The sequence below is a fragment of the Sceloporus undulatus genome, chromosome 5 (assembly GCF_019175285.1).
Source record: "Sceloporus undulatus isolate JIND9_A2432 ecotype Alabama chromosome 5, SceUnd_v1.1, whole genome shotgun sequence".
Lineage (NCBI taxonomy): Eukaryota > Metazoa > Chordata > Lepidosauria > Squamata > Phrynosomatidae > Sceloporus > Sceloporus undulatus.
The window spans coordinates 174,967,788-174,995,580 of NC_056526.1; the positions used below are offsets into that span (position 1 = coordinate 174,967,788).

Sequence of the window (27,793 nt, forward strand, 5' to 3'; positions counted from 1 at the left end):
TGTTTCCTTCACAGAAAATCTATCTCCTGCACAATAAAATGATGTAACTGAAGACTTATTCTCTCCCAAATAAATAATAAATAAATATTTTTTTATTTCTAGCCCGCTTTTTGCCAGGCAATCAAAGCGGTGTACAACAGGTTAAGATACATCCAATGCCCTCCCCCTTAAAACAAGATTAAACAATGTAAGATTAAAAACTACATATTAAAACCGACTAAGCTAAATAAAAATCACCATGGGCAGAGTTCACTGGATGGGAAGTCTTATTTGTGGCTTCTCTCATGGTCTGCCATTTTGTGTTGAGAAGCAGCATTTTCTTCAGAAACTGTGGTTTTCAAAGACTTTCTTGCAGCAGAAATTGCTAAAATAATTTCTTGCTTCCTTCGAGAAGAAACTTAGTGAAGAACTGCATCTCTATCCTACCATCAAAATCAGTCATTATTCCATGTCCAATGAACAACATTTGCTGCTCACTGAGCATACTTAGTCTCCACTGAGATCTCCATGTGTTTTCCAGGCATATATATATTCAGTCTTCAGTCTTTAGGGCTCCCAAAGCCTTCTGATACCTCCATCTTGCACATGGCCGAGTTTCCATTACATAAGGATCCATGCTTGGAACATTAGTTTGGTGTTGGTATATAGGATAAATGAACTGGTACATTTCTTGACTTAGCATTGGATGTCACATTTCCAACTTTAGATTTATTTGGGTTAAGGAGACCTAGAATACTCCTGGATTTAAATAGCACCTGCTACTTCTACATTTATTTAGCTTAGGAAGGGCTGGAACATCCTCAGGCTTAATGGCTTAAAATATTTGCCATACCACATTTGCCTCAGCAAGCTGCCAGGCAATGAACAATATCTGCTGAACAGCTTCTAAAGTAAGGAAGCAATTTTTGAAGCTCTTCCACAGTCCAAGGCTTCTAGTTAAAAAGGAATCAAGCTCTCTTTACTTTCAATATTACTTTATTCAAAGCCCAGTGAAATGCAATTTCTTTATTCAGCTGATAGTTAATGAGAACAAACTGTGTATAAAGCCACTCAAAATATGCATGGGTTTCAATCTGTCTGCTAACTTCTGTACTCAAAGCCTGGCTGCTGAATGACTTCACATGTGCACTGCAGATATTCCTATGCTTGAAAATACTGGAATAGTAGAACTGTATGCCACATAAGGGATGTTTCTATACCTGGTAAGCTGTTCACCTATACTGTACTATCCAACAATGTGGTTAAGAAAGAATTGCTATATACATCTAATATGAAATCTGTAGGAATGGGGCAGTGTAAACATTCTATTCAAAATTTTGCAGTATATTACAAATGACTATATGTATCATGGTGTATTATTCTGGAAAGCTGTCTGAATGATATCGGGGCCCATGAACAATACATAGTTATAGCAGTATTATTGCTCTTCAATTGTCATGCTTTCATCTGGTAGAACCTTGGGACTTGTGGTTTGGCAAGACACTGGAATATTTGGGCTGAGAATTTTAAATGCCTCTCATTAAAATGTGAATCCTATCATTCCACAACATGAGGAAGCCTCTGCCACCATGACAAAAGAGAAAGGTGAGTATGCTTGGCTCTGCTTTGCGCTGGTGGCAATGGTTTCCTTGCAGTGACACCATCACCATCACCACTGTGGCAAAACTGGGCTGGGTGCACTTGGCCTTTTCTATCCTTTTCTATCAAAGGTCTTAGCTTGTATACAGCTACTGGGTGTTGCTACATGCTAGGCCTGTGGTTTCAATGTTACTTCTCATGAAGCCTGGACATTCTGGGAAATAGCCAGAAGACAGTAAGTCCCCACAGAGTCCCTGTGACTACAGCCCTGGATAGGACTGCCTTTTGCTCTTTACCAAAGCACCATGTTCCTATGCAGTAAAAAACAGTAAAATATGCCTTCCTACAGTGATAATTATGAAACTGGGGAGGGGGAGCTTTATCAGAAATTTGTAATATCCCATGGTTTGTTGGTTGTGATGTGTGCCTTCAAATATTTCTTGACTTATGGTGATCCCACAGCAAACATATCACAGGGCTTTCTTGCCAAGCTTCTACAGAAATTGTTTGCCATTGCCATCCTCTGTGACTGAGAGAGTATGACTTGCCCATGGTCAGTGGGTTTATATGGCCAAGACGACATATGAACCCTAGTCTCCAGAGTCATTGTCCAGTGCTCAAACCACGATACCAAGCTGGGTCTCATGGTATTGTTTCAGAAATTGCTCTGGAAAAATAAACCATTTTATTATCTTATCTGATACTACACTGTTGCAGTCTAATATATCACAACTTGTCATGAGGTTATGGAAAGCATTCTATCTACACTGAAGGGCCAGGAATCTATCTAAAATGTATTACTGACCTAAAGATCATCTGGTGGGAGGTAAAAGTATTCTGTTGCTTGAAATATGTCTACACTGAAGGTCCAGGAACATATCTAAAGAATGTCTTATTGACCCAAAGATCATCTGGTGGGAGATAAAGGTATTTTGTTGCTTGAAATGTGACAGCCTTTGTGACATAGACAAGACTGTCCAATAAATCCTTTAAATTGTATTTGCTGTCTTCTGATTGCCAAGAGTCAAGGAATCATATACACAGGCAGAAATGGGAATAGCTCAAGGTCTTCCAGGGTATGAAGATGTAAAAGACTCCCCCCCCCCACACACACACACACACTGGCAAGCAGTGAGTAATCCGAGAAAGCTTAAAAAGCAGTTATTTCTGCCAGCTATACATGATAAACACATTAATATTTTGAGTACATTTTCTCCATGGTAGTTTTTAGTGTTCCATCAGGGAAAACAGTGTCCTGTCTTCCTGACCATGTTGCTAAATGCATACCTTGCTTAACTCCTATGTGCGTTTCAGTATCTGTTCACTTCTGTCCCCATAGAGTTAAGGCTAGAACTTCAGTGCAATGTTTTCTTCACAGCAACTTCAAGGCTAAGAAAAATAACTGATTCATACAAGACTATTCAGTGAAATACATGTTGAAGCAAGGGTTTAACTTAGGGGTTTTCTCTCCAACTAAATTCTGAAACAGTAACACGCTAACACTAATAACATACGAAGACCTCTTCTGTATTAGACCAAACATCTATCTGATACAGTGGGCCCTTGGTAGCTGATGCTCAAGTCCCATTAAATACAATGGTCTAGTATAATGGTCTGTCTAATATGAAAAGCAAAATCTAGGTTTGCTTTTTGGAATATATGTTCATTTTCAAGTACATTTGAAAATGCATGTTAAAGTAGTATAGCAAGCAAGAGCAAGTATATAAAGCAAGCAATAATAAAGATGTGGATGGTTGAAACAGTGGCTAATGAATCCATGGATACAGAGAGCCAACTATACATCATTATGTTCATGCACTGGCCAGCCTGTTGTTAATGGGAGACACACTTAACAAGACATGAGTGCAAGAGCATCTTCCTGAACTTCATATTTCATCTGCCGCCCCACTCTGTTTGATGACCTGCCAGAAGACATACAACAGGTGAAAATACTGACTGCATTTAAAACAACATTAAAGAAATATCTCTTCCAGCAGGCCTATCCAGCCAATTTTAAATCATGACTTTTTAATTTGTATATTCTAAAGAATGTGCTCTTAGGAAGCTTTATAGTAATGTATTTTATGTGTTTTCATTTGTGTTTTGTAGTTTAACATACAGTTGGCCCTGTATGGGCCCTGGGATGGTTCTGTTCTGGACCCCCTGAAGATAAAAACAAAACAAAACAAAACATGGAACCTCAGGTCCCACAATTTTCAATGGTGGGGAGAGTGCATGCATGGCTGCTCTGTCACAGCCATATGCATGTACGACCATTTACGGCAAAGGTATTTGCCGTCTGTGGATGCTTAAAACCATGGATAACAAGTCTGTGGATAGAAAGTGCAGGGTGTATTGTACCACACATCAAGCCTTGAGGAGAGGTGGAAAAGAAATAAAAATCATCATCATCATCATAAAAAAATAATAATAATCGTAAGCTGCTCTGAGAGCCTTTAGGGCATAAATACTGTAAGTAAGTAAGTAAGTAAGTAAGTAAATAAATAAATAAATAAATAAATAAATCACCACCACCACCACCACCACCACCACCACCACCATCATCACACTTCTAAGCATTTTTATAGATAAATAAATTCTGTTGAGTTTGACAGGATTTATTATTTCCTGAAAAGACAGATAGACCTTTTTATGGTCTGAGACATTTCTCATGAAGCAGGAATAAAATTACCTCAAATAACTAGTTAAAATTAATGTTGACACCAGTAACTAGTTACCTTCTTGGTAATGTGGATACAGAAAAAAAAAAACTTTTAAAAAACATTTGAAAATGCACGTTAAAGTATCATAACAAACAACAGTAAGTTGATTTATCAATGTAATAAGTAACAGCTTCTAGATATTTTCAAAAGTCACTTTGTAAGGGCATTTGAAGAAGCATTTTGACAGACAATTTTTAGGTCTACACCTTTTCACCACAAAAACAAACAAAGAAACAAATAAACTACTAAGAGACGTAATGAGAAAGGAACTGCCAGTGCAACAAGCTACATAATTAATTAAGTTTTTCCCCACTGTAATAATGCTGAACAGAAATGAGTTGCTTTCTAAATGCTGTAATCAGTAATAAAACAAATTTCTTTTGTGAAGTAAATTTCCAAGCTCTGAACATTACAGAGGGTAATGATTAATAATAATTCATAATTTGTTACCACTTGTAATTTATCATGTCTTTTTGCCAGTTCTAATTTTTAAAAGAATCAATCATTGTTTACAATTGCACTGTGTTCAATAAGATTTTCTTTTTGGTAAGTGTTGTTAAAATTAAACCCCACTAAACTGAGTTCTTGCTGCTACTGTTGTTGTGCACCTTCAAGCTTTGACTTATGGAGAATTTATCATAGGCTTTCCTTTCCAAGATGTATTCTGAGCATGTTTGCCACTGCCTTCCTTTAAGGGTGAGAGACAATAACTTGATCAAAGTCATGCAGCCATGAATGAGTAGGGATCAGGGATCTGAGTAAAATACCCGTTAGATCTTCCAGCACAACACTTTTTGGGAGCAAGCAGAAGACATTCTAAAAAAGGGAGAAAGGGAGTAGTTTCCTACCTTAAGTTGTATCTTTTGGAAAAAGGCACATGAAAATGCAATGTGAGAATGGCTGCAAGAATATTGCAGTGTCACCAAGAAATATTTTTCCTCCTCAGAAATGAGAGGTTTACTTCTTAAAGATGCCATTATCAAGTGAACTGAATAGGTAAAACTGGCCTAGCTGCAAGTAAATTATATGTTTTGTATGTTTAAATGCTATGGTCTCTGACTATTTGTAAATGAACTGTATGCTACCGTGAGAATGTTTAATGGGCTGCTTTGTATACTATGGTAATTAGCATTTAGTTGGTGATTAATACAGATTTAAATCTTGCCAAGGCAGGCAAGGGCAAGGTAAAATGAATCCCCCATAGTAACTATGGCAGCATGTGATTGACCTCATGTCATCACAGAAAATGTGCTTGTCTGTAAATAGTTTGACATATGCTTAGAGGAAGTGCTGAAGAGGTCAACTCACAGAAGATGATAATTTTTGATTTAGATAAACCTCTTTATCTTTTTTTCCCCCTATGGGATGTTTGTTGGGTTTTTCCACTCCATAAGCCTTTCTGAGATCCACTGACTCATTAATTCCTAGTAATGCAAATAAATGGACTTCTGAAGGATAAGGTTATTAATGCCTGTGAGTCATGTTGGCTGAAGAATAGGATCAAAATGTATCACTTGCCTCAATCTTGCGCATGAGAACAAGAAACTGGGGATGCAGGGAGAAACCTATTCACGTATGAGACAACAAGATATTTTTGGTTAGTTCTGAGGAAGCTTTAGTACACTGGCAAGAGCAATTTTGATGCAAATTTCACAATTTGTTGATGGCACTGATATGATAGTTGCTGCCTTGCTGAATGAACTTGAAAAAACAGAAGCATGAGAAATATCTTTTGCATATTTATTAATTAGTCAATTCTTCTGTGCCTACTGTGTGTGTATATGCTTCTTTTCACAAAGCAAAGAGACACCAATATTGCCTTACACACTGAACATGAGAAATCTTGCAAGAGTTCATGGATCTCTTGATAAATTGTTTCAGGTTGATTAGACAAGTAAGTTAGTGAGACTTCTTCACATCCCCGCTCCAGAATTACAATCAGTATAACTTTGATTACCAGTTGGTGGGGAACATTAGTGAGAGGACATAATTGTGTTCATGTTCTGCTTTCATACTTTCCAGAGTCCTCTGCATGGCCACTGTTGGATTAAAATGTTGTACTAGCTACAGTTTTGGTCTGCTCCAGCCCAGCACTTATGTTCTTAAAGTAATTTTTAATGTCAGTAATTAAACTTTAAATGTCAGTAATTAGAAAGTTCAGACTTATTTGTTTTCACCTTAAATTTATGCATTTCAAGAACTCAGAAGTAAAGATTGGTCTTCAACTAATCAAGTGGATTTTTGATACAATAGTCAGTATCTGTGGGGGATCCATTCCAGACCACTACCCCTGAAGATACCAAAATCTTTGGATGCTCAAGCCTGCATTGTCCCCAATGGCAACATATGCACGCAGCCGTGCCACCATTAGGGCCAGTCCTTGTTGTCCCATGGCAGCACACACCCCACCACCATTGGAGACAATGGAACTTAATAGTGGCATAACCGGATGCATTCCCACCACTGGACAAATGGTGGCACAGCCGTGTGCATGCACCACAATATGGGCTTGCCATGCGCAGATGCTTGGATCCGGTGATGGCAAGTCCACAGATACAAAGGGCCAACTGTATTAACATTTATAGAAACAGAGAAAGTAATAATATAATAGACATTACATATCGGTGGCCAGTTGTATAGATGTAAAGGTAACTGTGGCTGCATCTTCACCACAGGAACAATATTGCTTGATATGGCTTTAACTGCCATCACTCAATGCTATAGAATTCTGGGATTTGTAGTTTTTTGGAGCACCAGAACACTCTGATAGAGAAAACAAAATATCTAAAAACAACCCTACAAATCCCAAAATTTTATAGCAGTGAGCCATGCCAGCTAAAGTTGTGTCAAACCGCTTTATTTCTGCAGTGCAGGCAAGGCCTAGATTACTGATTTGATTTGATTTGATTATGATTTGATTTGACATTTGACAGACTGGTATGGAATAGTGGTTTGACCACTGAATTATGATTCTGGAAACGAGGGTTCGGATCCCAACGCAGCCATGGAAACCCACTGGGTGACCTTGGGCAAGTCACACTCGCTTAGCCTCAGAGAATGGTCAAGAAAAGCCCACAATTAGGGTTGTCATAAGTCAGCAATGATTTGAAGTCACACAACAACTACAAACATTTGACATATCACTATAAGTTGGGGGGGAAATAATAAAAAAATCAGGAAAAATGACAAAACTTTAAATTAAAGCAAAACGTTGTCTTTGTCAGTTGTTGGAGCATTATTTTAATTTTACACACACACACACACACACACACACACACTACTTGTAACAATTAAACCAATTTTTAAATATAATGAAGCGAACTTCTCTATAGCCAAATAACCTCAACAGCTAGCAAAAGAAATAACCCTAAACTGCTCAAGGCCACTGTTTAATTCTTACCGCATCCATTAACTCTCTAAGTACTGTTATGGATGCTAGCCTCTGATCCCACCCCACATCAGATCATAATATGGGAATGGGAATGTGAACCCATCACCAAAACAATGCATATGGGGCATTCTGAGGAGTAGGGAAAAGCCAATGAATACTAAATAGTATTGGCTGCGGACAGCTTGCTGCCTGCAGAAAATGATAAAATGACTCTGGCCACTCCATTCCACATATAGAAGTCAACCACTATTCAGCTTTACATCAATACCAGAATGGAACACCACAGAGGAGGATAGAAAAAGCAGCTCTGTCCTCCACTACCCACTGCTTCTCCTCCATGTCTTCCACCTGAATCAACATCTTCCCTTTGTCTAATGACAGGGACAACCCCAGAGCTAAGCCAAAAGTGTTCTTGTTCAAAAGTGAGAGCTTTTAGTTACAGATGGGCAAACCTTTTACAAATCTGCCCCATTTTGCCCTTTCATGATCACTACCACTTGTTTCTTGGTTTAGCAAAAGATACAGCATTCATCCTCCCAGCTACTTTCAGGAAAGATCATTCTTTTTCTTTTTCTTTTCCTCTCTGCAAATGCTAAAGGGATTCATTCTATCAAAGTTCCAGTTTGGACTGTCCTGATCTAGGCCACCAAAACTAATGTGCATATTGGAATTTAGCTATTCACCAAGTTTCACACTTCCTCAAATGCTATGACACAGCTCTTAGCTTTTTTTTTAAAAAAAGTGTCAAAATACATTAAGAAATGGTTGCTCTAAGAAAAACAGGTTTATAACTGTATCATTTGGGAGAAGAATTATTCACAACACATATTAAAAATGAAGATTTCATGCAGATTTTATTTTATATATACAAATGATTACAGAGGAATCTAGAAAACGAACAGAAAAAACTTTGTGGACAGATGAAAAAGAAATGCTGAGTAAAAACAGAATGATACTTTCATTCCCGTTTCTTCACTTAGAAGGTTTCAGAACAGGAATTGACAATTAAGAGAGACTAGGGAGGTCATTAGCTCCCCCACAAAACCCCGGAGAACTGCAAAAACTTTTCTTTGCTTCCAGTTCACTGAAGGTTGGATGGGTGCATTTCTGCCATGCTTCTGCCATCCTGGGACATTTTAGGCAGACGAGAGTCCTTTTTTAAAAGAATGTGACATTACTGGGAACTCACATCTCTCTATATCTTTCTTTTTTTAAAAGCCTCTCATACACATAAAATGATTTCAGGTGCCCAAAAATGTGGCAAAACATGTACACACTCTAATGTGTGTTTGAAGGTGCTTGAAGCAACAAAAATCTTACTTTAGAATAAGGGCGTGAATTAGAATTAGAACAGCCCCCCTCCATAATGAATAAATAAAATCCAGTACTGTACATGTCATACCCTTCAACATTTCACAGATGAAAGCCAGGATATATGTGGCTAAGCAATATTGGAGTGCAGTTGGGATGACAAAAGTTTTTAATGAAGAAGAATAAACAAACAAAGAAAGTTGAAGGCTTTCATGGCCAGCATCCATATTTTTTGTGGGTTTTTCGGGCTATGTGGCCATGTTCTAGCATACTTTCTTTCTGACATTTCGCCAACATCTGTGGCTGGCATCTTCAGAGAATGCTTTGCCTGGAACAAGTTGGGTGTATATATACTGTGTGAGCCTGGGAATGCAGGAGTCATTTGCGTGTGTATTGTTCTGTGTTGATGGCTGGCCTCAGCCTGGGAGGCTAATGCAAACAAGGATTAATGTTTGCTAATTGGTGATCAATTATCTGCTGGGAAAGTCCCTGACTCTGAATGGTTTCCCATTTGCATTTGCTGAGTCCTTGTTTTGCTATTCTTCAGGACTGGTAGCCAAATTTTGTTCACTTTAAGGGTTTCTTCTTTCCGGTTGAAATTATCCAGATGTTTGTGGATCTCAATGGCTTCCCTGTGCATCCTGACATGGTAGTGGTTGGCATGGTCCAGAACTTTCGTGTTTTCAAACAGTATTTTATGCCCAGGATGGTTTGTGGCATGTTCTGCTACTGCTGATTTTTCTGGCTGGCCCAGTCTGCGGTGTCTCTCATGTTCCTTGATTCTTGTTTGGACACTGTGTTTGGTGGTCCCTATGTAGACTTTTCCGCAGCTGCATAGTATGCGGTAAACTCCTGCGGCTGTGAGAGGGTCTCTCTGGTCCTTGGCTGAGTGAAGCATTTGCTGGATTTTCTTCATCGGTTTGTAAACCATTTGAAGGTTGTGATTCCTCACTACTTTGCCTATTTTATCTGTGACTCCTTTGATGTATGGTAAAAATACCTTCCCTTTGGGTGGCTGCTTGTCTTCACTTCTCTGGGTATTCCTGGGCCTGGCAGCCCTTCTGATGTCTGATAACCATTGGCCTGTAGAGCCCAGTCCAAGTACTTCAGATCATCTTCCAAGAAGTGGGGTTTACAGATGCATTTTGCTCGGTCTACCAGTGTTTTGATTGTGCTTCTTTTTAGTCCTGGGTGATGGCTGGAGTTATTGTGCAGGTATCGGTCTGTATGAGTGGGTTTTCGGTATACTGTGTGACCGAAGCATAGGTTTGGTTTGTGGATGACAAGGACATCCAAAAATGGCAGTGTTCCTTCCTTTTCTTTTTTCCATAGTGAATTGGATGTTGGGGTGGATGTTGTTCAGATGGTTCAGGAATACAGCCAGGTCTTCTTCTCCATGGCTCCAGATGGTTGTATTCCTGAAGCATCTGAACAACATCAACTGCATAAAATACTGTTTCAAAATACTGACGTTCTGGACCAGGCCAACCACTACCATGTCAGGATGCACAGGGAAGCCATTGAAATCCACAAACATCTGGATAATTTCAACCAGAAAGAAGAAACACTTAAAGTGAACAAAATTTGGCTACCAGTCCTGAAGAACAGCAAAATAAGGACTCAGCAAATGCAAATGGGAAACCATTCAGAGTCAGGGACTTTCCCAGCAGATAATTGATCACCAATTAGCAGACATTAATCCTTGTTTGCATTAGCCTCCCAGGCTGAGGCCAGCCATCAACACAGAACAATGCACATGCAAATGACTCCTGCATTCCCAGGCTCACACAGTATACATACACCCAACTTTTTCCAGGCAAAGCATTCTCTGAAGATGCCAGCCACAGATGCTGGCGAAATGTCAGAAAGAAAATCTGCTAGAACATGGCCACATAGCCTGAAAAACCCACAAAAAACTAAACAAGGAAAGGCTGCAGTAGGCTGCTTTTGCATGAGTACAGCAAAGGCCATGATCCTGTGCCTTGTTTTCCTCTCCCAGCTGACGAGTTGAGTGCAATTTGAACTGAATTTGCAGTAACTGAAATAAATTGAGGTCAAAGAGAGAACATGGGAGAAAAAGAGGAAAAGTGAGACACTGTAAAAGTAGTTGATGAAGTGGGATGAGAGAGAATTAATCGGGGCAGTCCCTGTCAAATCAGGACAGTTAGATAGTATGCTATGTCGGCTATGGACAGTGATAATAGTAAACCAACAATATCTGGAGAGCCACTTTATTTCCTCTCCATTTCTAGAGTGAGGGCCAAGAGGAAGGGTGCTTTCAAGTATCTGGAACCCTTTCAACAGTCTTGAATCATGTCCATCACAACCATCTAAGAAAACACTGATGAAGTTGGATAACCATACACATTTCTCAGCTGTCTACAAACACAATAGACATCTTCAAAGATGCATGTTATTTCTCCCCAAAAAAACATTGTATTTATTTAATACAATAATGATCATCACAGATTGTTTCAGAATGCTGATAATCACTGAGAACGAGCTCAGACTGACATTTAGCTCCACAATTAAAACTGTAATCCAACAGAAGAGGTTTCATTTTTAAAATAAGAAAAGGTTATGTTCTTCAGATGTGATTAGTCTTTTAGTACTACACTTGCCTTTCTGGAAATTTGTACATGGTAACCGTTCTCCTTTGTTCAAATTTGTCTTTCATAAACTTATATTTATTAATAATAATAACAAAAACTTGGAAAGGCATCATATGGAAGAGACACCATAACGGGGAGCATAACTAACAAGCAATTAATTTCTACACCTAAGGAAATGACCTTCATAATTCACTTTGGGCTTCATTGCCAATGAAATTATGGCTTTTATTTCTTTGTTCTCAAAAATAGGCCACATCTCTCTGCTGTGGTCTTCAATACAGATCAGATTTAGGCACATTTATGGTTCTACAAATTATATAGAATCTATGTTCTTAGCAGCATTATTTGTGATCATTGTAGAGCAAGGCCTTATCTGAACAATTTCTATTATCCAATGGAACCGTGATACTATCAGTGGAATTTTTATTTCAGAAGTTCTGAGGCAACAAAATGCTGCATAAATACTAAAAGAGAAAGACAGAACTATGACAAAAAATATCCAATCATAATAATGTAGCAAAAAGTAATTGTATATTATTGTAGATGATGGGCAGGAGCTGCTGCAGAATTAAAATACCTCTACACCTTGGCTATTTCCATGAAGCCACTCTTAAACATGATCATGTGTAAGTAAGTCCAGTTGAGTCAAAGTCGTGCTCCTTATTCACAACAGCCAAATTTATAGTATAAATTATAGTATAGCCAAAATTATGGATATGGATTACCAATTTGACAGGCACTTTGGAATTAGCAGGAAGGGCTCTAAATGATCTGGATAAGATACAAATTTGGATAAGTTTATATATTTGTGCAGAAAAGATTACCATCCAAAAACTCAGATGAGCTGCCCTAAAGCCTAGTCTGTATTGTCTCTTATTAAAATGTTGCTAATGATTCATTTTTATGCATATATAACCCTTCATTGTGGCTGCTAGACAAAATCTTGCCCAAAGAAGGGGAATGATTATCTTGACATGTGATTCCTACTCATACGACTCCTACTACTTCACTTCTGCTTTCTCTTCCTCTTCCTCCTCAAGAAAACTTTGCTAAATGTCTTTGCTAAATTCCTGGCATTTGAGAAAATCACACCAACATTATTCAATCAGATAAGTATTTTGCTTTTGGAGTTGTACAAGGTCTATGAGCATCAGCATGATAATTACATAATTTAGATGGGGTTCAGTTTCTACAGTTCACTTTTTAAAAGCTGCAACCAACACGTCAAAGTATCTCATATGTTACTACTTTTAATACAAGAAAATGTTAATTATATTGGATAGTAAATGATAAATATTGTAAAATTAAAGATGATCCAAGCTGGTTTTTTTTGTTGTTGTTTAAGTGTAGAAAATTCAGATGACCAGAATCAATAACTGTGGCCACAGAATGTCCAGTAAAGCATCATGCTCATTACATAGAGAACGTGTAATTCCATACAAGATTGACACTGAGGCATCTTCAATCAATTTTAACTCAAGTCAATTTCAAAACCTAATAGCCTCCTTCACAGTTCACCTGACTGACTGATCCTACTGGAGTGATGTGTATGGGATAAATGTCACCCACTGCTCATGCCTATGGATTTCCATAATATCAGCTGCTTTCCATGGAGCGCCTGAAGCATATCCTTGCTTGCAATCTCAGCCTCATAAGCATTTGGGACAATATTGAATGTGAAGTGTCTTCTTGTATTACTATAATCAGGAATGAGAAGAATAGACTAAAATTATTGTCTCTGCCACCAGTGGTTTACTCTGGCATTCCCCATATTTGAGACTTCAACTTCCAGGATACCTGACCACTGGTCATGCTGCCTGGGTTTTCTGGAAATTCAAACCATTGGGAGAAAACTACTTGAAATTGGGGGAATTTAAAGCAGGACAGCATAACCTGTAGACATGGAGCTATATGTGACATTCATCCTCTGCTCATATCATCTCTAGAACACTGCCACTTTCCCTGGTTGATCAGTTAAGCTATGAAGTCCATTTCTTTGGTTATCAAAATTATTATGTCCATAAATTATTATGTCCCAGCAGTGGGGGAATAGTGATCTTTGTGAAAGTCACTAGGTATGGGGTGGGTTTGGTTGCTCACATCTCCCATATGAAAAACAGAATGTAACCATCTTGGTGGACATCACTGTGGAACAGCAAAGGCTTTCACTTCCACCACCTCCAACAATGCCTAGAGCTCAGTGGATAGGGAAGAGAGGTTTAAATATCTCCATCACTGTACCATGAGATGTGCCTGTGTACATGGTCACATGCAGATGTGTAACCTCCATACCCTTTCCCAAGGTGAAACTAAATGCCAGCAACTGTTTGGGATTAGGGGACTACTTTGGCTTCCCAAGAAGCCAGAAGATATACATCTCTTCACCTCATCCCCCACAAAAATCACAATTATCTTCAAATGCCCCAACATCATTAGAAGAGATGGGGGCAATTAGCCATACTTTTTGTACAACCCAGCCCATTTTAGCCTTAGGAAAGGGCTTTTTTTAAAACAAAAGACACCTAGACATTAATTTTAAGTTTACTTCCTGATAGAAAAAACAAACAAACAAACAAACAAAAACTCTACTCTCTTAGGCCTAAAATGAAACAGTCCCCATCCCAATTTCAAATTGTGAAAGTCTAGATGGCATTTGGGGCAAATGCCTCCTGCTTTTCCTAAAGGGACTCAGGGACTTCCGTGCACCTGTGGGCTGCATCCCTGCCATAAAGGTTGTGCACCTTTCAACTAAAAACACCAGTTGATTTCTATGTTGAACTGGACCAATCAATATTTTGAGCATTTGTATTTCCATCATTTCCCCAAAGCATAATATGTTCATAATAGGTTCTTAGCAGAAATAACTCAGATTTTGGTCCCAAGTCAATACATAGTTAAGCACCTTAAGTCCATTCATTGTACTGGCCTAATGTAGATTGTCAAAAATTTCCTTTGGGAGAGATGAAAACTGTGAGGCCTTTGAGGATTAGAGGCCTCTGTAATAACCAAGTAACTGAGAGGTATGAAAAAGGAAAGAGGGATAATCATAGATTGGTAGGTCTAGGGACAAAAGTGGATCTTTGAGGAAGAGGATGCTACTGTTGTTCACTGTGTTCCTGAGATTCAAATTTTATTCAGAATAAACCAATTTGTCCCCACCTTCCTTCCATTTTTGGTACCAAAGTGTCATATTACAGAAAATGCCTGTCAGATCTGGTATCCTCACACAGCTTTTTGAATCCCAGAACTCTGTCAGGACCCAGTGCTGCTGACAACTGTCCTAAGTGTTTTTGTTGGGTGATGGGCAGCTACAGACCTTCATTTTATCCTCCTCCCCCAATTCCTTTGACCTGAACTAAGGAACCTATCTCCTTGCAGAGGTTTTGAACTACAATTAGCATAATCCTTTACCACCGATCATTTTGAGGGGGTTTGATGGCACACCCTCCAACATTTCACATATGAAAACTGGGACACATATGTGCTGGGACAACTTCAGAGTGTGGTCAAGATGACACAAGTTATTAATGAGGAATAACACACAAGCTAGGAGAAGGTACATCACTTTGTATTTGTCTGAGCCTACTAGGAATAGGAAAAGTTCACTCTCATTCTCCTTGCCCACTTCCGTTGACTCGATGGAGATGATGGGTAATTACTTGGGAAGATTAAGTTGGAAAAGAAAAAGCCCATCTGATGCAGAATTCACTTTAGATGCAAAAATAAACATTCAACTATCTTATAACCAGATGTATTGGTCCGTACACAATGTGTCCATATATTCTTCCTCACATTCTTTCTTTCCTTCCACAAGTGCTTTATATTTCATCATTCTGATCAACAAAGTAAATTTCTATTTCCTCCGTTCCACAAACATGTATCTATCAGTGTGCATCAGATCCATTTTATTATGAAATAACACATAAGTGAAAATGAAATTGAAAGGCAGTGAAGAACAGCAATACCATAAAGGTTTAATCTCAGTCTGAACATGCACCAGTTAATAAATAGCACTTCAGAATGCTGAAACATCCAAGCCCTCAATGCATCTGGCAGAGGTTTAGCCGTCCATGAAATGTGTGGATTTTAAACCAGTTTCTGTGGCAATCAGAAAAACAGGAAAGGACAACCTTATCATAGCACTTCAAGACCCGAGCTGCCAGAAGAGCTGTATCCACCAGGACATAATTTTGTATCATAAAACTTGCCTTGAATAAAATCCTATCTCTGACCTTCACATGTCCCACTGGGCTACAAACCTCTGCTACTCTGGCTGGAATCCTATTTTTCAGTGGCTCAGTGCCTTATGTTCTTCTCTATTCATTGCAAGTTAAAAAAATAAACACCACATAACCGAGGATTCAGTTAGCATTTGTATATGTATTCAAGTTAATGACCTGAATGGTTATTTTCTTGCTTATTGCCTTTGTCTGCAGTTGTATGCTCAAAACACATTATGGCTAGCACAGCAAAACACAATACAGGCTTTCATAGTCTTCATATTCAATGAAATTGAAATTTTGAAATCTTGTAATTATTATCTATAGAAAGACAGGATACAAACAACAGCATGTGCTCTGTCACTGGTAGCTTATTGCAATAGGCCTTAGTTAAATGACCTAAAATGCAAGCAACTTCATTCCCATGTAAGTGCATTATAGGTTTCAAGATGGATTCAAGCAGAGTGTCCTTAGGGACACAAACTAGATGGTTGATGCAACACAGTTTTAACCTCATCCTGTCATCTGTAGCCCAATTTGTTATCCTGCAAGAAGCTTTAGGTTACCATCCATTCAAAGGTCCCAATGGTCAACTCCTAGCTAGTCTATATCAAAGCAGGATATAGGTTATCCTTCAAGACAGGTTATATCTTGCAGGATAACTTGTATGTTCGTTTCTTTATTGTGTCACCCACACTATAAACACTTCCACACACTATCTCACTCTTCGGTGGACACCACTCAACCCATGCGCTATATTTAAGCCCATTCTACCAATTCTGTTTCCTTTTAAATCAAAATATGTGTAGAATGTGCAGAATTGTCCTCCTGTCTACTTCTTAGAAAGGTAATTCTTCTCTATTGTCTTGTTTTTAGTGAATACAAAGCTCTCCGTTTTGCCATACCTGCTACCTTTTGTGCTAGAAGATTTCAAGATAAAGCCCTCACTGCATTCTGGCTGCAAAATGGCTGCTGGACATGCCAAAAGTACTAGTTCCAATCTATACTATATATTTTTGCGCTCGCTGATTTGATCAGTTGCTCCAGATTAGCTATAAACCTTCAATAAAGACAACTTATGTAGGGGTCGCCCATCTATCAGATGTCTTTGAGAACATTACTGGAGAATCCTTGATGCTCAGCAGTGCACTTATGCACTGATGACTGCCAGAGGAGAGCAACAGATCGGGTAGAAGGTCTGGAAAGCAAGCCCTGTGGAGAAATGTTAAAAGAGATGGGTATATTTAGCCTAGAAAAGAGAAAATTGAGATGTAACATGATAGCCATCCTCAAATATCAGAAAGATTGTCACATAGAAGATGGAGCAAACTAGTGTCCTGCTTCCACAAAGGGCAGGATCCAAGCTAATGGATTTAAATGGCAAAAATGAAAATTTGACTAAACTTTAAGAAGACTATTCTGAAGGCGAAAGCTATTCAATAGTGGTCAGGATTACTATGAAAGGTGGTGGGCCCTCCTTCATCAGAAGGACAGGTTGGGTGAGAAACTATAAGGGAAGTTTTAGTTGTAAATTTCTTTCAATGGCAGGGGAATGGACAAGTTGACATTTGGTGTACTTTTAACTGGGTAGTTGTGATATTCCTCTCTGTTCCTCCTCTGCCCCTGAAGGAAACCTAGGATCTATCCTGAAAACAAGTACAAATATATAAGGAAGCAGATTTTTCTCACCCATTTTGTAAGAGCATGTAACAAAATGTTTAAAAGTCTACATTATACAATGAATTCTCCCACTGTCAGGAGAACACATCCTTGAAAGGCTCAGTGAAGGCAAGTGTGGCAAGTCCGATTTATGAGATCAGAGTTTCAAGCTGACAGAGCTAAAGCTCTGAAGGATTTGAAGACTAGAGAGGTTTGCAGAGGCTGTCAGAAAGGGTGCCCCTTTGTTCAGTCCAGTGAATGGAACAAACAACCATCCAGGTGTAAGCAATGCCTGAGGCAGTACTAAGCCTTGCAAAGCTGCTCCTTGACTGATGCTGTGAAGCAAGGAATAAGGCATTCAGTGATAAATGGTAGCACAGATCCAGGAGAAAATAGTTCTATCATCACAGGACCTACCAGCAACAACATGCTAAAAATATAGTTGTCCACCTGGGTCAGGGAAAGGCTAAGAGATAGTTCAAGACTCCTCTGATTTTTTGGAGAGGTAGAAAGAAAAAGCCTGTTGTCTTTTGTTGGAGTGAACCAACACTACAATGATAGCATTTCATATGGCATTAACTGTCATTGCTCTAACCTGTGACATGCTGGAGTGTCTTGTCTGGTGCTGCAGAAACAGTTTTAATTTCAGTGTCATGGCTTTCAAGGCCCAGATCTATAGGAAAGAATAGACTCCCTTAAGTCTTGCAAGATAGACTTTGCATGTTGCATTTTTACTGAAATCCTCACAATGCATCAAAAAGATTTGCAAAGCAAGTATACGTACTCTGGATCCCCTAACATTTTTTGTTTACTTTACTTATATTGCTCCTTTCACCCTAAATTAGGATTCAAAACAGTGTATAAAATAAAATATAGTTAAAACTTAGAAACAGTATTAAAACAGAATTAAATTACTAGCAATACAATATTTAAAACAATTTAAAGTGTTAAAAAAAAAAGAATTTGCTCAGCATTTTGCAGATAAAATCACTCAGATTCGGTCCGAATTGGATGCTACAGTTAATACAGTGTCAGTGGATGTAACCTTGGCTCCTGCCGGTCCAGTATTAATGGATACTTTTCAGTTTGTGCATCTTGATGATATGGACAGAATCCTTGGAAAGGTCAAAGCCACCTGTCCTTCTTGGCTTATTAAACAGGCCAGAGGGGGACTGGCTGAGTGGGTAAAGGAGGTAATCAATGCCTCCCTACAACAAAGCAGAATTCCATCCTGCCTAAAGGAGGCTGTTGTGAGGCCTCTTTTAAAAAGTCATCCTTGGATCCCACAATAATGAATAACTATTGGCCTGGGCAAGGTTCTGGAACGTGTGGTGGCTTCCCAACTCCAGGGGTTTCTGGATGAAATGGATTATCTAGATCCACTTCAATCTGGTTTCAGACCTAGCTATGGAACAGAGACAGCCTTGATCGCCTTGGTGGATGATCTACGCGGGGAAATGGACAGGGAGAGTGTGTCCTTGTTGGTTCTCCTGGACCTCTCAGAGGCTTTTGATACCATCAATCATGGTATCCTTCTAGACCGCCTCTCTGGGATGGGGCTTGGAGGTACTGTTCTACAGTTGCTCCGTTCCTTCCTGGAGGGGCGAACTCAGAAGGTGGTACTGGGGGACTCCTGTTCGACCCCTTGACCATTGACCTGTGGGGTCCCTCAATGTTCTGTGTTGTCCCTTATGCTGTTTAACATATACATGAAACCTCTGGGAGAGGCTGTCCGGAGTTTTGGAGTGTGGTGTCATCAATATGCAGATGACACTCAACTCTACTACTCCTTCCCACCTCAATCCAAGGAGGCTGTCCTGGTTCTAAGCCAGTGCCTGTCTTCAGTAATGGACTGGATGAGGGCAAACAAGTTGAAGCTTAATCCAGACAATACAGAAGTGCTCCTGGTCAGTCGGAAGGCAGATCAGGGAATAGGGATCGAGCCTGTGTTAGATGGGGTCACACTCCCCCTGAAGACACAGATTCACAGTTTGGGAGTAATCTTGGACTCAGCTTTGAACTTGGAGGCCCAGGTTTCTGCTGTGACCAGGAATGCTTTTGCACATTTAAAACTTGTGCGCCAACTGCGCCCATTCCTTGAGAAGCCAGCTCTTGCCATGCTGGTACATGCCTTGGTTACATCCTGTTTGGACTACTGTAATGGGCTCTACATAGGACTACCTTTGAAAAGTGTTCAGAAAATTCAATTGGTTCAAAGAGCTGCTGCCAGGCTGTTAACAGGGGCAGATTACAGAGACCATACAACTCCCCTGTTGAAACAGCTTCATTGGCTGCCAGTTTGTTTCCGGGAACAATTCAAGGCACTGGTTATAACCTACAAAGCCCTACATGGCTCAGGTCCACACTATTTGGCAGACCGTTTCTCCTGGTATGAACCTGCCTGGACTCTGAGATCCTCTGGAGAAGCCCTTCTCTCCATCCCAACATCTTCACAAACACGGTTGGTGGGGACACGAGAGAGGGCCTTCTCAGTGGCTGCCCCTAGACTCTGGAACTCCCTGCCCAGGGAGATAAGAACGGCTCCCTCCTTGATGGCTTTCCGCTGGCAGGTGAAGACCTATCTGTTCAAACAGGCTTTTAAGGAATTACTATAAGAACAGGTGGAATGTTGGACTGGTTTAATCATTTTTTTTAATGTATGTCATTCATTTATTTATTTTTAAAATGGTTTTAATTGTACTTTTTGTTTGTTTGTTTTTTAATGCTGTGAAGCCGCTCTGAGTCTCAGTTCTGGAAAAAGAGCGGTGTGTGTGTGTGTGTGTGTGTGTGTGTGTGTGTGTATATATATATATATATATATCAATAAATATAATTTTAAAAAATTCAGAAGAACAATACAGTAAAAACAGTACAGTTAAAGCATAGCTAGTGTATATTAAGTAATCTTAAGTCTTTTTTGTGATTGTTGTTGAGAATGGCCTGTTACAGACTGCCAAAATAAAGCTGCTTCGGGTCCCTTTGGAGATATGCTATTTAAATGATGCATGGGTCCTAAGAGTCTGGAGGTCGTACCAAAGCCACACTCCATTCCTAAGCACTGGACTGCAGCTTTGGTGCAGCTTCCGGACTCTTAGGACCCATGCATCATTTAAACAGAATACCTCCAAAGAGACCCGAAGCAGCTTTATTTTGGCAGTCTGTAACAGGCCAATGTAAGAAGATCCTTCCCAGTCCTGTGAAACATTGGTTCTCCAGATGCTGGAGGTTCTACTTCCCAAAGGCCCAGCCAGGATGCAGGGGCATAACTAGAGGGGTGTGAGGGTTCAGGCCACACCAGCTGATACCACTGATCCCCAAACACCTGTCTTTTGGCAAAATGATCTGTGGAGTTCACCTGCATCCCTTTAACATGCTGAAGAAATGGTGTCAGTAAGGTGAGGCTAAGTGGGATGAGAAAGGAAGTCCCCATTGCTATGGTCTCTCAAAGGACCTTTTCTTCTGTTGCCCCTAAATTATGGAATGACCTGCTGGAGGAGATCTGGAATATTACCAATCTTGATGGCTTCAAAAAAGCAGTCAAGACAGATCTCTTCTGGCAGTCCTTCCCAGATTAACTTGTCTGCTCCATCAACTGCATACATGCTTAACCTTGTTTATTGGTATTTGGTCTGAAATGTCATTTTAAATGTGAGGGTGGGTGGGTTTTTAGGTAATAAAGCTTTTATGATATTAATCATTATTTGGTATTTTAATGTATTTTAATGTTGTTTTCATGTTGTAAGCTGCCTCGATCCAATTGGAGAGGTTAAGGGATAGTGCTGTTAGTTAAAGAATAGTGCTTGCATTCAAGCCCCATTGAACAAAAGGGGCCTACTTCCAAGTAGATATTCACAAGATTTGGTTGTAAGTGCTCTGCATTTCCAACATGTGTCCTTCTATCAGAACAAAAATTGATAGGGTCTTCCATGTTATTACCAGCTTTCCAAGAGATGTCTGTAGAAATGTTATGTATTTATCCAAGAAATTATTAGGACATGTGGGCCAGCTTCTGTAGACCCTAGTAACTGCAGAATGTTCCCACAATGTTTTATACTAAAGGGAAGTCTTTTAATAATCAAACCAAATGAATTTTATATTTCAGCATGTTCTTGTCTCCTGAGGCCACATCTAGTCTTACTTACAAGATATCTTTTCCACTGTACATGGAGAGTGAAAAATTACTCACCTTATAAGTGAGGTTCCATAAATCAAATGAAGAGTATTAACTGACCATCCTGAGATCTGTATGGAGGAGGCCTCAGGGTACCATAATAATTTACAAAAGGAGATTGAAAAGGATGGCTACTTCATAAAGAAACAAGGCAGGAGCCTGTGAAGTAAGATTACTCTTGCCTAAAACAAACCTCATATATGGTATCATAGGATGAATTTGTAATTAGATATAAAATAAGAAATGTAGTAGAAGTCATCAAGAATATCTCATTTGCAGTTCCCACTGAAATTAATTAGAATTGTTCAGTAGCTCAATGCTCTGGCTCACCTCCATTTTTCATGGAAACGTAACAAATTAACTTTTGCTGTTGTTATTGCAGAACCTAGCCTCAGACAGTTCAGAACAAATGGAACAGCAACTGAGTTGCTGCAATCTATCACACTGCCATTATATTTACAACCAGTTTTGCCTCTTGTCTGCATCATGCTATGTACGCCACTATGCAGTGACTGAACCCTTCAGAGAAATTAATTCCACTATATTGCCACAGCTTTGGGTCTATAGCTCTAAAGTGCTGAGCTTCACGCAAGAAATCAGCATCTAGAAAGTCTTCAAAAAGCACCCTGCTCTAGGAAGATCTCTTAACAGATATAGAAGTGTACATCCATAATATATGAAGGAGGAACCTGGTCTCTGTCATGGGTTTCAGTACATAGAATAATAGAATTGGAAGAGACCTCAAGGGTCAACAAGTCCATCCCACTGCCAGGCAGGAATACAAGATCAAAGCATCCCCAATACATGGCTATCCAGCTTATGTTTAAAAACTCTAAAGAAGGGGATTCTACTACTATACAAGCCAGCATATTCCACTGTTGAATAGTTCTTGCCTCAGATGTTGCTGTCAAATAACCACAATACAACAGGTTGGAAGTAAGGCCACAACTTTATTTGCAAACAATTGGTAGGGTTGGCACAAAGCATAAGGTCAGGATCTGTGAAATCAAACAACCCGATGTTGTCTGATTATCCAAATCTGGCACCCACCAGGTGCTTGGGATGACCTAGGGGCTAAAAACACAACTTGACCGCAAACATTGTCTTGTGTTCACAAATTCACTAAGCCCCTAGTCACCGGGAGGCGCTCCCGTGTTCTGACCCCTGCAATGGCCAAACGCCTGCCCTATTCGCCCCCGGGTACCTATTGACTCCCAAACCAGAGCTCCATAGCCCTGGTACAACAACGTGCAAATCCTGGCCTATGCTGCCGCCAAAGTTGTGATGAAAAAAACACCCACAAAACAGCGGTGGGCGGGCGGGAGAAGCTCAAAGTCTTTCTCCCTTCCTCAGCTTGGTTCCGCTCTGCTCGAAGCCAAGCGCTAACTGAGGGCCGGGGCCGGCAACGTGGCCTAAAATAGGTCTAGGCCCCGCCCATATTGCATGCTGTGCGGAGCCCCTCCTCCAAGGCCACCCAACCAATGGGCAGCCCTGGAGGACCGGAAGCTCCGCACCAACGAGCCCGGCTCCCAGAGTGTCGCGGAGTGATGGGACCGCCCCATCCGCTCTGCGCACCAATTGGGAGCCGGAGGAAGCCCCAGTGCACACTGGGGCTTGTAGTTCCAGCTGCTTCTAGCGGCAAAACAGTCTGCCCGCCGAGTCGGGAGAGCATTTTTTACTGTCAGGAAGGTCTTCCTAATGTGGATGTGGAATCTCTTTTCCTGTATTCCAGAAAATAAACTTGCACCATCTTCAGTATGACATTCCTTCAAATATTTAAACAGGGCTATCATATCACCTCTCACTCATCTCTTCCCCAGGCTAAACATACACAGCTCCCTAAGCCTCTCCTCATAGTTTATATGGAATTCTATGTTTGGAACTTGTTCAAGATCTGCCCCACCTAATCTGGCCTTGAGAAGGCCACATAGTTATTGGCCCCCTGAAACAGAAACCAAATGGCACTTGTCAACAAATTAGCTGAGCTTTACTGCTGGCAGGTTGATAGTCCACACTTTCAAGCAGTGTAGTTTGACACATATCCATAGTACTTGGCCAGTCCAGATTATCCAATTTATTTTTTAGAACTTCACACAATACAGGTTGATTATCACTCAGGGTAAGTGTTGGATCAGAAGACTATCTTATTAATTTATCCAGTCAGCATGCACTGATCAGGACTTTGAATGGCTTTGTGCATGTGCAGCCACCATTTTAGCCCAAAAAATCAACTTGTGGGCATTCCAGATAACCTCTTCCCACATGTGCACAAAGCCACTTGAGGGAAGTTCTTTGGTAATACATTTCAGGTAACACCACAGGACAGCAGTCTAGAAACTGCTTTTGACACAGTAGCATAGTACTTTATGTAACTGGAAATAAGTGTTTTGTCCTTGTATCTGTGTACCAAAAACTACATATTCCATATACCAACAGCTAAATTGACATGTGACACATAAAATAAAAAAAGGAATAAAAAAGATTTTGTGATCTAGAAAGCAGTTCTTATGTTGATTGTCAGGAGTTGCATGAACTTAACAGTTCTTAACCAAGGGAAGTCAGTAACAACTACAGCTATATGTAAAACATCCATCCAAAGACACTGTAGTTTACATAAAGTATAGTAATCATATATAGGTCATTTTTAGCAGATGATTGGCCCAGCTGCTCACATTTAAAGACTTCAGGGGCTTCTTAATAGTAAATATTTTGTTAAGTGCAATCTTAATATTACAGCAGGCATACTACCGCCCACATGTGCTGTTAACTCTGACTTCACCCCATCATTCATTTCCTTAACATATGAATTCCACTCTCAAATTCTATTTCACTTCTGAAGATAACTACAAGAAATCCGGCATCCAGTCACAACACCAACACATTCTTCTTCTCTTTCTTTCTTTTTCATAGATGGGTACGTTTGCATCCAACACATAAGGGACCCCAAGGACTGAAACATAATATACAGAGAAAATCAAAGCTAGTAACTATTCCCTTCTTGATGTAATTGGCAAATTGTTACATTTACCAACTTGGGGTAGCAAATGTAAGCATAGTTCATGATAATCAGCCATTAACAGCTATCTAAGGTTATAAATTAAAAAAACAAATTATTTGCAAGAAACGTTTAAGTGTATTTGACATATTTAAATTCCTCTCCCCCCCCCTCCAAATGTAAGTCATAAAGCACATCCTAACGTTGCTTTGCAGAGGTCTTTTCTCACACCATCTTAAATGGTCAAACACAATATTATGCTTTGGATCCAGAGCAGAGCCATTGAAATCATGTTGCAGGATAAATTAGATTTCTGTGGGTTTACTATGAGTATGACCAAGTTTGGATCTAAACCATTAGTAATTAAAAAAACCTGCACAAATAAATCCACAATATCAATAGCAACTGCCAAGAGGTAGCTTGATCTTACAAGCCATAAAGTAAAATTATCTACAGTATCATGTTAGCTTTTCCATTTGAGATCAGAAATACAGAATGCTTGAATATAGCATATATTTATACTGGATGTATTAGAGGAAGCTAATTCACTCATTACTTAACAATATGACATTGTGACCTAAGGTAACCATTTCTTTTAACAGAACAAACAAAATAAAACATCACCAGGCACTGCATATTATTTCACCAAAGTAACCAGGAGCTATTCACCTGTATTATCTCCCTGGGTTCATTCACAAATACGTTATCACTCATCTTTTGCTGTTTGTGAAAATGTTGCTCACTACTAAGTTATAAATATTGCTCTAATTTCTGGGGAAAGAAGTGTATGAAATTTACAAGCCACTCCAGCCCTTAATTTATCCTCATTTTTAATTACAGTCAGCTCTTCACATTTGCAGATTTGATTTTTGTGGATTTGATTATTCATGGATTTGATTAATATGTACTCTCTAGCAATCTCTAGGTCCTCCAGCAGGACTTGTTTATGCAACATCTACCAGAAGTTGTGCTGGTGGACCTAGAGATTCCCAAAAAGAACACCTCTCTAAGTATTTGTTGGTCCTCCAGAACAATTCTATGGTCAACATTTGGCAGATATTGACCACAGACTTGTACTGGAGGACCTAGAAATTCCTAGAGAGGTGTTATCTCAGGTTAAAAATAGTATTTTTTTATTTTCACTTTCCCCACATTCACAGGGGACTTGCACCCATAACACCAGCGAATGTGGAGTGCCCTCTGTAATTCTTAACTCCATATATTTCTTAAAATTGTTCCCAATGTGCTCACTTATACCGCTACAAATTCAAACACCTGTAATAATTTAACATATAACTTGTTTGAGTACTGTATATACTCACCTATAAGTCAACCTTATGGATGAGGAGAGAACTATGGCAAATTGTGGGTTTGCAGTGTAAGCAGGGAGGGGATCAGATAAGCAGGAATATGAAAATGTACATGTGAAAAAGGATGAAAAGGCAAAACAAAACAGTGGTGACTACTTTATCAGTGATTATAGTCTTTAATTACAGTGTAATAAATTTACCTGATTTTATCCAGAAAAGGTGACAAGAATACACAAAGGTCTTATTGAGATCCTTAAAATTCTGCTTTCTCTTGGCATTCCTTTGAAGGGAAGGCATTCAAAATGGCCAGAGGAGGAACCACAGCAGATATAGTTGAGGGTATCCGTGCTTCTTTTAGATGCTTCCAGGATAGACTAAGCTCTTGCCTTTCACCACTCTACTCAGATAAGGGGAAGGCTCTCTTTTCTGAGAAGAGTTAAAGTACAGTACAGTGGGCCCTTGATATAATAATAATAATAATAATAATAATAATAATAATATATTTAATACCGCTATTCAAAGATCATAAGCGGGACAGCAAGTAAGCAATACAAGTAAGCTATTTGCCCCAACATCACCTCGGAAGGATGCAAGCCTGAGTCGAGCTTGGGCCCTTTTGCTGGTCTTGAACTCGCAACCTTGTGGTTTTGAGTGAATGGCTGCAGTACAGGCATTTAACCACTGCGCCACCAGGGCTCCTTGGGGTTTGGTTCCAGGACTCTCTGTGGACACCAAAATCTGTGGATGTTCAAGTTAAATGAAATACAATGGTATAGTAAGATGGCGCCCCTTACTTAAAATGACAAAATCAAGGTTTGCTTATTGGAATACACACACACACACACACACACATTAATATCTTCAAGCCATGGATGGTTGAATGTGTGGATAAAGAATCCATGCATAAGGAAGATGGAACTGTACTTACATTGACTCATAGTTAACTTGACCCAAGGGGGTTTCTTTTGGGGGGGGGACAATTTTTTAATTAAAATTTCTAGACTTATAAATGAATATATACAGTAATTATCAATTTTGGTAGCCTGCAATTTTGTTTAGTAATATAAACTTACATATGACTAAAATAAGCTTCATGGAATGAAAGAGCACAGTGAAAAGGACAGTAACCAACCAATCCATAGAGACCAAGATGCTTCTGAGTTTACTAAATTAGAAACACAAGTAAATACAAGATTTGCCACTCTAATCACCACAACTTTGACACATTCAACAAGAACAATAATAATATTTTAAAATTATCCACGACATGCTCCATGCTCCAACTGTGATCTATGCCAAATCAAATCCCAATTCTCATACTATACTATTTGATTAAAAGTATGCCAGTTGATCAAAAACTTCATCCATCCTGAATGTTAAAATGAAGGTGATTACAGTCAAGAATTATTTGCATTTATTGAATTTCAATAAGAAAAAAGGCATCAGCCTTGGAAACCCTACCTTCTTGAACTGCCTGGAATGGATTGTTGCCATCCACAAAATTCACAGAAATTGTGATTTTCTCTGTCTGTAAGATTTCATCATTCTGGTTGAGGTCTGAAACTGCCATGCGAAACACTTCCTCATCCTTTTTTGCAGATTCATCAAATATTGCCCCTAGAAAAGAAGACATGGGAATAATTAGCTACAATGTTTAATATTAAGGATTAACACATTTAGGACACAGTGCTGGATACACATTTTGCCAACTGTTCCAAAGAATGAATTCAGTTTGCATTTCAACACAGCCACCTGTTTATGAAGGAGCCAAGAATGTTGTTAATGAGGCTTGGCAAAGGTTCAAGATACTTTAGGGCAAAATC

The 27,793-nt window shown here is 39.4% G+C and overlaps 1 protein-coding gene across 2 annotated transcripts in view; it reads right to left on the reverse strand.

Annotated features, from left to right (window-relative positions):
- Positions 1–27,585, reverse strand: part of GRID2 (glutamate ionotropic receptor delta type subunit 2) — an 845,491-nt gene extending 817,906 nt beyond the window's left edge. The window contains exon 1 of one of the 2 annotated variants that reach the window (XR_006104285.1): positions 27,432–27,582. Coding sequence is in view for 1 of the 2 variants with exons in the window: in XM_042470711.1 (XP_042326645.1) it covers positions 27,432–27,540 (109 nt within the window). In the remaining variant the exon portion in view is untranslated. Of the gene's footprint in view, positions 1–27,431 lie in introns of both variants that reach the window. The other variant, XM_042470711.1, reaches the window with a different exon arrangement.
- Positions 27,586–27,793: the final 208 nt, after the last annotated feature.